The sequence below is a fragment of the Syngnathoides biaculeatus genome, chromosome 18 (genome assembly GCF_019802595.1).
Source record: "Syngnathoides biaculeatus isolate LvHL_M chromosome 18, ASM1980259v1, whole genome shotgun sequence".
Lineage (NCBI taxonomy): Eukaryota > Metazoa > Chordata > Actinopteri > Syngnathiformes > Syngnathidae > Syngnathoides > Syngnathoides biaculeatus.
The window spans coordinates 4,057,148-4,069,197 of NC_084657.1; the positions used below are offsets into that span (position 1 = coordinate 4,057,148).

Here is a 12,050-nt window from a genome sequence, read left to right on the forward strand (position 1 = left end):
TGGGATATCGTTCTTCTGAATTTCTCTCATTTTGAACTTGTTGATATTCATGACAACAAAAGGACTGCCGCAGTGTTTTTGTTGGAAACGCTACTTCGACTCATTCCATAAAACAAGTTTGAATGTTTTTTTCTTCTCCTTCCTCCGAAGTTACTCTTCAACGTAATTACTGATGGAATTGTTTATGTACGACATGAGAGGCACAGCAGCAATTTGTAAAGTGCAGCCTTTGCCTGGGGCTCAGTGGTAATGCCAGATGGTGATTCCTCCCTCTGAGTTTCATGGGGAGTGTAATACTGTAATACCTGTTGATCATTGTTACACAGTAGTGGCATTTAACCCCATTTCTCATTAGCACGGGGCTAAAATAGTTGTTCGATGACAGCAAATATCTTTTGGAATCGAATAACACAGACGCTACATTTTCCCCAGGCGGTTTTAAGCTTCAACTGCAGCTCTTCCGTTTTGACAGTGCACAAAAAATGCAGTTGGAGCTGTGTACAGCTCTTCAATCCCAACGGCTGTACCTTAATAAAACTGTTACTTATCTGATCCTCGCAGAATAGCTGCAAGTTCCTGCGTTTATTGTGCGGCCTCAAAACACAACAACATTCATAAATCTGCCAAAGTTAACACAAAAGCTCGTCTTCACAAATCCAGTCAATAGACAACAGTTGACACGGCACTAGCGAGCAGCGAGAGTGCCTCATTGTCACACCACGCTTGTATCTCGTTCCTCGTTTTCTTCCACTCGATATCAGTTCACGTGGAGTGTATTCTTCTGCATCAGGTGAATTTTTATTTCGGGTGTTTCTTGGTATCTACAAGCATACTATTGATCCTGTTGCTCCAGTCGTAGGGTTAGTTTAGGGTTTATGTTTTTACTTCAACTTCTGGGAGTATCTCCGTCGCTCCTGCCTTGCCTCCCCCACCTCACTGAGCTTGGGTCAACCCGATGCTTGTAAAAACCACCACTGCGAACTCCTAAATCATGACCAAAAAAAAGATGAAGCTGAAAATTATAACTGAGTTTTATTACTTAGAAATATTGTTAATTTCCTCTCCAAACTGTTGTTGCAGCTGCAACTATAAAACATTGTCTAGTTGGTTTCCACACTCTTCTGTTACGTTAATTGCTGCATTCATCCAAGATGTTGATGTCACAATGGCATAAAGAAACAAGATTGCCCAAAGAATTTGGAATGAAGTTTTAACGTTGACTGCGACAATACAGCTGCGAAGCTTTCAAATGTAATTTTTCTTTTGACCAGGCTCCACCAAACCGAAATAGCTTATTTTGGACCAGATGAGTCATGGCAATGATAGGGTCCTCCTGTCTGTCAGCCTCTCTTTAATGGAATCAGAATGACCATTTACCAGAGGAAGCATTTTGCCTGGATGTGGTGGGGGTGGGGGGCATGTGTACATATTTGTGTGTTGCAGACCGTGAAGCCAATTTGCCGCGGGGTCATTTTTGTTGATGAAATCGTATGTTCACAAAAGTCGGCTCGTCTGACATGGCCAAACTAAAAGGCTTTTTTTTTTTTTTTTTTGGGACAAAGGAAATATTCTGATATTCCGGGTGACACCAATCTTGGAATCATTCTGACACATTCTAATGTGCCCTTCAGAATCTGTAGCGCTGGCCAAGGATTATTAGCCATGCCACTGTTTCTCCAACTAATCAAATTTCAAGATCGCCTAACAGAGCGAGCTCAGATCGATATATTTACCGTAAAAATCACCCTCTCTGGTGAGTGGTCCCCACTTAAGGCTCAGGTACCAAATGCACAGCCCAACCACTGGTTTTGGGACGCACCAATGGAAGGTGCAGGAAAGCGTATCATGTGTTTATTTTTCATTTTTTATCATTCTGCAGAGGCTCTGGCACTTTTCCCCTCATGCAAATGAAGGCTGAAATAAAAAGTGACAACAAATGCTCTCGAGGGTCTGGCGCAGAGCCCAAGTATAAATTAAAAACAGTATTAAATTATAAACAGCACTACAAACGCCGTGTTCCTTTTGTACGTGACAGTGAAAAGGTCCTAGTCCGGTTCCCGTGAGGTCCAACTGAAGGCCCGTTTCTGAAGCGTGTCCTGTAAAGACCTCCCACTTAGGAGAAAGTGATGGAAAGGAAATTTGTAACATCACTTTCCCTTGAGCTGGCTCCCAGTCACTGAATAAATGGGACGTACATTTCCCTTCTGTAAAAAAGAAATTATCATAAAAAAAAAACAAACCACATTTGTAAACTCTAGCGCTGGATTTTAAAATGAGTTTCATCTCACGAAAATGACAAGAGCTGGAATCAGTGAGAGTTCAGACAAGATTGTGTGATGTTTTCATAGGTTGGTGTTTGTCAGCACAAGTCAAATGACTTCACTTGTGCAATTTTCCAGGAAGTAAAGTCACCAGTCTCCAAGCGACAGAGATATGCAAAGGAAGGCGGTACAGTATAGCACACTTACACTTTACTATGCACATATCGCCACCAGAAGAAGAAGAAGTAGTCACTAAGTCCACAATGAAGCCCGCAATGACGTTTTGATGGTCTCCGTCTGGTTTGAACAATTCCTACTTAGAGCACACTTGAGTGGTTATAAAATCAATATTTAGAGAAACCAAATGCACAAGTCTAATTAAAGTTGTTCGACAGGTTACCACGAGTCTTTCTTCCTTATGTGAACCAAGAGGAAGACATTTGGCTTCCAATAACATTTCTAAATCATCTTGATGGTGCTGGTGTGTGTATTGCTTTATTACACCGCGAATAAAGAAACTACGTAATAGCTTCGTCATCTTCATCAGTACAGAATGCGGTTCATGTTCACTTCAAAGCATTATGAAACGTAAAGCTTTATAAGTATTTCCAACTTCCCTACACAAGGTGGAATCCTGGAATTAAAAAAAAAAGTGAGACTAATATGGAAAGAAGTCCTACCAATTCTTTTTTTTTTTTTTTGCAGGAATATTTGCTAGCTGTGATACCTTCTACAATAACTGGGCAAGAATAAACTTAGCTCTTTGCTCTGTGTGTGTGTTTCTTTCGGCTTGTCCCTTTCGGGGTCGCCACAGCGTGTCATCTCAGATGAACGCACATATGTTTGGCACAATTTTTACGCCGGATAGTTATGGGGTCGCGTTAATTTGATGGGATGTGCTCCATTACGATTGAAAGCCGACAAAATGTGAAAGACAGAAGCGACGACGTAGGTCTGGTCGACCGGAGGTCGGAGCAATTCGGGTGATGACGTCACTTCTGCTGCGTCATGTCGCACGCTTTTTTTTCCCTCTACACGGAAAAAAAAAAGTTTTCCAACACGCGCATCATTTTAATGCGTTCAACGAGCAAACATTTGATTATTTTCACGAAAAAGAGGGATGAGGTTATAGGTGAGATGAGGTAGTATTTAAAATGTGATACATTAATAGGAAACACAACAAAATCATAGGAAAAAAAAAGTTGGTCATTGATCGGGGACAAGACGCGGTTCCAAATCCATTCGGTCCTCAGCAAACTTTTAGTTGACCCACCACGTGGACACTTTCTGCATTTTGGCGACGACTCGTTTTGAGGTGGCGTGTGCGTCATTTGTGCGTTCAGGGGAAGTTTCCCGCAGGCAGACGCCGGCGCGTGTCCTCGCACAGGTACGCGCAGCCAATGGGGGCGCCCGAGGGAGTGAGCAAACACACCGGGGGCGGCGCACGCCGGCTCACGCACGGGGGCACACCTTCGCGTGCAGATGAGGTCGGCAACTTGAAGCACAGCAGCGCGCCCGTCTCGTTGCCGGCCGGGGAATTGCTTCGTCTTCATCGGGCGGTTCCAGGTGATCTCGCAGCGAGGAGACGCATCCAGCCGCCTCGCCTCAGCGTCCCTCCGCGGAAATCCTTTCAGACCACCCGTTCAAGTCCATGCGTCCTCATCTCCTCATCTAAAACCCCCAAATCGAGCCCGCCGAGATGGAAAATGCGCACACCAAGCCGGCGAGTGAAGTTTTAGACTTCTTCGGCGTCAATGAAAACACAGGACTGACTCAGGAGCAGGTCAAAGTGCAACTAGACAAATATGGACCGAACGGTGAGTAATTTTGCTCATCCCTAGTGTTTTTTTTTTTTTTTTAAATCTTGATGGCTGCAACACGTTGATTCAATTATACCAGATATATTTTATTGCAATTTCAGTCCGACGTTACATTAAATACCCAATTTCTTTATGTTCAGCAGTATTGTGCTCTTTCAACACATGAGCTTGCTTTAACTCGATTGACTTTGTCAGACTGTCACAAATAGAGGTGCACGCGGGGTCCCTCAATGTATAAAGTGCACCCAATGTCTAATTATTGGAGTGCGAGGTAAATACTTGTGCGCTTTCCATGCAACACAAGTGCAGGCAGGTTTGCGCTTTTGCTGTCAAGGCAGTAACTCACTCAAATGACAAGCCATTTACACTTCAAGTTAAAGACCGGAGTTGTCCTGATAATTAACTCCTCCTTTAATCTGCTCTGCTGGTCTCTTGAAGTCACCTTGTGTCAGCTCTTGTTTCAAAGTCAGTAAAACAAATGTTGCTCTGTGTACACACTTTTCACATGCCTGCTTGTCATTCAGGCCACCAGGAAGTACACACACACACACACACAGTTGAAGTACTCGAATGGGAGATGAGGCACTGACGTTAATGAAACCAAAAAGCTTGATCAACCTGTTTTCACTTTAAACGCTGGTTTCCCAAAAAAAGGGCTGATACGTGACTGCTTGAGTCACAAGATAAGATCAAGTAGCAGCACATCTGGGAAATGCAAGTGGTCCCTAAAACGAATACATGAATAAAAATGACAGGAAATGATTCAAGCAAAAAAAGCTTGGTTGAAATCCGCTGCACTATAAAATGAGAAAATACGTCGTCTTTGTGAACTGAATTTGTGTGCGATGTCTGGTGCGTGCCACAAGCTGTAAGCGTGAGTTAACCAATGAGAGACCTGAAGAAAGCAACTAGCGCAGAAGGTACACAAATAAGAAACAACAATGGCAAATGTTGAAAATGCCCAACAATTTATGTCAAGTGGCAAAAGTCTCGGACTGTCTTTGCTGTTTTCCATCCATCAATTTTTCTTTAGCCGTTGTCTTCATTAGCGCTGCAGGTGAGCTGCGGCCTGTCCCGGCCAACGTTGTCCGAGAAGTTGACACCCTGGACTGGGAGTCGACTTATTTCTGTCATAATCCTTTCGCTTATTTCTACATATAGATTTCTTATGACCCTCCCATAAAACCAAGTTCAACAACTTTGCTCTCTGGCTGGAACCGATTCATTGTTATTCCAATCGTTTCAATGAGAAACACCGCTTTTGCCCTTTTTGTCAACCACAATCCACCATACTTGCCTTGGCGGAGGTCTGTCTAAATTTCCGCCTGCACGTTTTAGTGTCAGCCTTCCTCTGCTTTGAAACCCGGAGGGTCGTGTGCAGCATGGCGTTAATGTCGGTGCGTCGTGGAGGTGTTTGCGGCCCCACCTTTTTCCCCTCCTGGCCTGTCATTTGCATGTGCGGCCAAGCTGCCGAATACTGTATAGCGCCATATTGTGCAAGTCTAACAGTTGGCCTCTTGTTTGCCGCGCAGGGGCCTGCGATGACTTCATGGAAAAAGCAACGTCTCGCCACAGATAACATCTCTTTTCGCTTTTAGCTGCGAACTTCCTGTGCGTGTGTTTGTGTGTCTTCATAGATAATAGCCGCTGCAAGGGGATACCCGTTTCCCTTTTTGGATCTAACTTTATTATTGTGTCCGCTCTAGTTTCTCCTCTGTGACAAAGGCAAACTAGGGACACCAGTCTTGGATTCACTTGGTTTGGTTGACTACTTTAGCACATGTTTAGCGGAGAGCGACGCACAGCTGCGTCGCCTTCCCCTCTTCTGGGAAAGTGCACACTTTGACTGCAAGGTTTTTGTCGTTTTAAAAACTTTGCAGCGGTGGAAGCACGTTAGCTTGACTGAAGCAGACAATGACGATGTAAAGTTCTAAGAATCACTTGAGAACAATGCAATGTTTGTCTTTGTGTGGAGACGGGAGCGCAAACAAAAAGAAGTCACTCATGATCTGCTCAAGTCCTCACCAGAAATCGTATGCAGTATTCCGTGGCACTTCCGTACATGTTGTAGATGTCACTTTTCCATTTTCAGTGTAATCCGCCTTTTGTGCAGTCTTGCGACTTCCAGTTTTGCTGTGTGGAAAAAGAAAACATACAGTTGTTGGCTAAACTTCAGTTCCAAACTGTACAACAAAATAGCGAGCAATTATTTCTGTGCACGTGGAGGCACATTGTTTAATTTGCATGAAGGATAGCGCGGACAAAATGGCGGGCAATACTTGGCAGGGATCATATTTTGGCTTGTTGAAGGCATGAGTTGTTTTCAGAATGTTATATTAATAATCTGGACACCCCACAGAGCCTTCCAACACCCAGATGTTTTATCTCATTTTGGACTCAGAAATGATTAGCCAGGATTTTTTTTTTTTTTTAAAGGACACTAAACAAAACAACAAATCCACGTGAGTTTATGAAAAAATATTCTGTCACATGATGGGCCTGTTTATTCCCATTTGACAAAATAAATGCCAACTTTTAGTAGTCCCACGCCGTTTAATTAACATCACAAAACAGGAAGGTTTTTGTATCAGTTTGACCTTGCTCATTCAATTTCGCCTGAAATGATAAAAACAAATAAAAAAAGTACATCCGATTTTAGTAGCAATATTGTAAGTCCAGTAAAACCTCATCATTATCAGAGCTTTTACTTTTAATGCATGTACTGTTATGAAGGAGAATGAGCTTTTCCCTAACCGGCCTCTGCAATGTACAGCCCATGAGCCACATCGGATTTTTAAAAAAAAAAAAAAAAAAAAAAAAAAAAGAATATACAGTGTATGTGTGTGTGTGTGTATATATATATATATATATATATATATATATATATATATATATATATATGCGCCCTGTTCTCATTTGAAAGCTTCACTTTAAATTTTGACGTAACACACAATCGAGGCCCTCGACAACCATCGCGGCTTCTTCCGCGGCCCCTTTGTAAAATTAATTGCCTGCCCTGAGGTCCTTTTTATTTTATTTTTTCCTCACCGTCTCCCTCTGAGCTGCAGACCCCGAGACGACTGACCCCTTCTTCGCACACACCTTCCCCATATGGCCCATTAACAACTTCTTTCATTTTTGACCGCAAACGCTTGGAACGCACTCCCTTCACTGCAGGAATCTCCCCAAATTGACTGCAGAAAAGCACGAGCGGCCATGCAAGAAGTCATTTTATCGCACATGTTCACACGTTGCCTGCGTGTGGGCACACAAAGAATGTTTATGCTGCAAAAGTCTGTAATGCGCGGTGATTTCTCTCCTGTACATTCATGGTCCACATGCAAAGCATCCTTATTTTAAGCAGGTACCAAAGAAAGCTCCCCCCTCCCCAGAGAATGGCGACACTGACAATTTACCATTTACTGTGCTTTGCACAGTACGTGTCTCTTCCATTGTTGTCAAGAATTGATTCAAAATGATGCGCTCTACTTGACACTTGTCGATCCAACATGACGTCACATCGATTATGAGAAGTCGAGCTTACGCCCACGCAGTCCTACACTGCACAAAACTCCTCTTGGCAGCCTTCTCCTTGACAAAACGCTGCCAAGGAGTTTTGCACATTCCGAGTGATGATCTCCAAAAGGGTTATTTAATTCATCATTAGTCAAGTGCACCTGCCTCTCCCTAGATCAAAACATGTCAGCAAAGGCCAAAATATAACGCTGAAAAGAATCTATTCATCAGCAATTACCTTGTGGTCTCACTTTTGTCAAGAGCGATTTTTCTTCCTCCTTGATGTGCTCAATAATTTTACTCGCAAGTCGTTCTGGGTGGTCGACACTGATTTCAGCCAATTCTACCTGATTGTGACATGAAACAGGACAATGCCTCATTAGGAATAATAATAATAGCAATAACAATCATAGAGGAGCAAGTGCTCGTGAAAAGTTTGCATATGGCGTCTCCAAAATCATTTACCTCAAAAGGTAATTTCTTTCTTTCTTTGGCATTTTGGCTCGGTGTTGTCATCTCTCAGCAGTCAGAGGCATTTTGTAAGGCAAGTGCAGTTTCCACTTGTAATTTCAGGGTCCCTACAATGTGGACAAAATATATACCTGCTTAGATTGTGAGTAATGCACAGTACTGTATGCTTTGGTTGAACATGTTTGGTTGTATATGTTGCTGTTCTGTGTTTGCTTGAAAGTTTAACCCTCTCATCCAAAATCTGTGTCAGTGTTGTGAGGCTTGGGCCTACAGCCCGAAATATTGTTTGCAAATATGTCTAAATCTGTGAGCGAGCACTTCTCCTCGGCCGACGCGATACAAAGTATTGCTCAGATGTACCTTAAGTGGATTGTTATGTCCAGAAAACTCAGAAGCCAGCATCTGCAATGATATGAGGGTGGGTTAGTACTCATGGCATAGGTACTTGGCACATTTGTGAGAGCACCATTAATGCTGAAAGCTACATAAAGGTTTTGGTGCAACATATGCTGCCATCCAAGCAATGTCTTTTTCAGGGATGTCCCTTCTTATTGCAGTAAGACAATGCCAGGCCAAAATCTGTCCCTGTCATACGTGTACATGTACTGTGACTTGTACCCCCTTCTGCTGCTCACAATCACATCTGTTGCTTGTACTTCCTTCATGATAAAGAGGAAGTGGTGCCACTTGTAGCAAAAGTAACTCAACCTCAAATGCGTCTACCTATTTTTCTGTTCATGGAAAGTGTGGGTGTCATCTTTGCTGAATTACGTCATTTTATTGCACTTTGCTTACTATGCCTTTTATAATTATTGCCACTTTCTCTTTTGGTCTCTCTGTCTCACATGTACGTCGTTTGAGTTATCTCGGTGTGCTGCAGAATGACCTTAAAGGCAGAGCGTGTTCAACGGTCTCCTCCTCCACACCAACACACTCCCGAGTGCTCTCCTCAATCAGCCGTTTGTTTGCCTTCCACTTTTATTGTCTGAACATTTTCCAGGAGGGAACTGACGGCGTTGTCATTGGAGTTATGTGGGCTGAGAAGAGCGACTTAACTTGGAGAAAAGTAATTTGAGTCCGCTGGGTTTTGAGTCACTTCCTGGCTCTAATGAGCCCAGTGTGTCATGCTGTTACAGCTTGTCACTTGCCTTGTCCCTCCCACTTATGCATCTGTTGGTCACCATCATGTCTTTACGGCAACACGGCATTGAGTCACTGTCACGCCGCCGCAGCACTGTCCTGTCCGTTAGCCGAGTCTGTGGTCAATAAATGGTTTTGGCGGGGGGGAGCACATGTAAACAAATGCCCATCCCTACCTGGAATCTCACCCTGCATGCGCCACATGTTTGGATCCCCTCTTTTCCCAGATTGGGGTTAGCCAAAAGAGGTAACATTATTCATGATCAGTTTATTTGATATATTTATACAGTTGTTGTTGACACAACATAAGAGAGACCGCTCATTGAATATTCTATGAAATCCTTGCTGTTGAGAAAGGTTAAAGAAACAGAACAGCTTTCAACTACAACAAATACATGAACATGTGCACAAGCTAATGAGAAGAAGTGCATATAAATTCTGCCTTTTTAACAATAATGGTGTTTGGCATTGTGATTGGAGAGTGCAGTGGTTTGTGGGTGCATACTATGGAAAATATCCAATTTAAGACGACGCTATGAATGTCCCCCTCTGTCGATTTTAGAATTTATTCCGACTCAACCATTTGATTGGATGCTGTGTTCTGCACACTGAGGCAGTGACCTGAATTTCAAGATATTTTGGTCTAAATTGGCAAGAAAGAAGTTTCCACTTAATCCTCTCCAATGACATGACTGTCTCACTGAAACAATTAAAATAAAGGTTATTTTCAGACGGCATAGCTCTGACATTTGATGAGATTTGCTCAGTGGGGAGAATTAAAGTGTCATCAAACAGCGATGCTGAAACAATTGTTACATTTGAATAAAGTAGTTTCTCTACACCATCACCACTTTTCCATGCATTTCAAAATGTTTCACAATTGTTTAATCCAGAATTCCATTCATTTGCACCATTGGTGAATAAAATGCCTCCATGTATATCGGAGGCCACTGGAAACGTTTTCTCCTTTGTGAGCTCAAAAACAATTTACTGTTTATTTGCAGAAAGAGCTTTCCTCCCCAATGTTCTGTTTTTGGACTTTTCCATTTTGATTTCAATGTTGTTGAACAGTGCCCTGCAATTGGCTGCCAAGCCATTCAGGGTGTACCCCGCCTCCTGCCCGTTGACAGCTGGGATAGGCGCCAGCACTCCCCCTGACCCTTGTGAGGATAAGTGGCAAAGAAAATGGAAGGATGGATGGATGTTGTTGAACAACCTCCTTAAACATTTTCCTCATTTTTGGCCCGATGGACGGCTGGTTAGCAGATCTGCTTCACAGTTCTGAGGACCAAAGTTGAAATCCAGCCTCGCCTTTGTGGCTTTTGTATGTTCTTCCCCGCGCGGGTTTTCTCTCGGCACTCCGGTTTCCTCCCGCATCCCAAAAACATGCGTTGTAGGTTGACTGATGACTCTAAATTGCTCGTAGGTGTGAAAATGACTGAGGCTGTTTCTGTGCCCTGTGATTGGCTGGCATCCAGTTCAAGGTGTACCCCGGCTCTCGGTATAGCGTTCAGGATGCCCGCAGCCCTAGTGAGGATAAGCAGTATGGAAAATGGACGAATTATCAACCCTGTTGAAGATCATTGCTCTAAATGGACAACAGGAAAAACATTTCTTAATATTAATTACCCACAAAAGTTCAAAACATGATTTTGATGAATGTGCATTTTGTCATTCTGTTATTCATGCTCACTTTTTGGCATATATGGAAATGTACTAAGATTTTGTGTCTATCTCTTCTGGAAAAGTGTTAATAGGGTTACAGTCAGGAGGGAAATTGGGAGCATTTCAACTTCACTTATTATATTGTTAATGCATTTCATTGCTTTTTCCAGTGGGATCGTACATTACGAGAGGAAGTAGACGAAGGAAGCGCTCGTACATTAGTGTCCAATAACTATTAGGGGGTTACCGTCATGGTATTTATAGACCCGTTTTATATTCTCACAAATGATTGGCCAAACTCTGCAGATGTTCATTGAAGAAGTCATTTCCATGGACAGACAATGAAAAAAGCTGTTTATTGTTCATGCTAGCAAAAATATTTGGGGCTTGAGATAAGTGTCAACAAAAGCATGTGTCAGATTACATCAGCCATTTAGGTTATGATTTGGTTGCTTTTTACTTTTGCAGAAGGAATTCATTCTTTCATGTCAGGATCACAGTTGTCTAATCTGTTAAATTATGAACGTCATTGAGGATTTTTATTTTCTCTCCACATTTCGCAACATCGCGATTTTCATGTAATTTTCATTTTTTTCAGGAAAATAATGCCTGGGTTTCAGGCATGTAGACTGAATCGTTGTTTGTTTTGTTCTCGTCAGAGTGGAAATGTCTGCATAAAAATCTTGCACGGTAATGCCGTTCAATTCTACTCTTGTGCTTTCTGATAATCTCCAGATGACCTTGTCAGACTTGATGGATGCGCAAAGGGATTCAAACTGCAGAAATGTTGAACCGACGTGAGGTGCTGAAAGAAATATGTCAGGTTTTCTGCTTTTCCTCCCAACACTGGACACAGAAACAAGCTCCTTGCTGTTGCTGGCGACTGTTACCAGGAAGTGTTTCCCCTTTTGCTTGGCATTGACCACTTTTCTGCTGTGTGTTAAACAACCTCTTTTTTTTTTTTTTTTTCTTCTTTTTTTCTTCTTTTTTATTCATTGTCTGGGCCCGCAGGGAGAAGGCGGGGAGTTGGTGTGGGGACACGGCTTGAGGTGAAGTCAGCATTCAGGAATGTGCCTGGGCAAGCCACTGGGTTGACGCAGCCCGAACTGACTGTGGGGGAATCCTTGGCAGGGGGAAGTCAGGGAAACCCGTTCTACACATTGAGGCCTCCCTGCCT

At 42.9% G+C, this 12,050-nt stretch overlaps 1 protein-coding gene across 1 annotated transcript in view; it reads left to right on the forward strand.

Moving 5' to 3' along the window:
- The first annotated feature begins 3,382 nt into the window (after positions 1-3,382).
- atp2a3 (ATPase sarcoplasmic/endoplasmic reticulum Ca2+ transporting 3) overlaps positions 3,383-12,050 on the forward strand; it is a 52,636-nt gene continuing 43,968 nt past the window's right edge. The window contains exon 1 of the mRNA XM_061802728.1: positions 3,383-4,078. Coding sequence (XP_061658712.1) covers positions 3,961-4,078 — 118 coding nt within the window. The 5' untranslated portion in view covers positions 3,383-3,960. The remainder of the gene's footprint in view (positions 4,079-12,050) is intronic.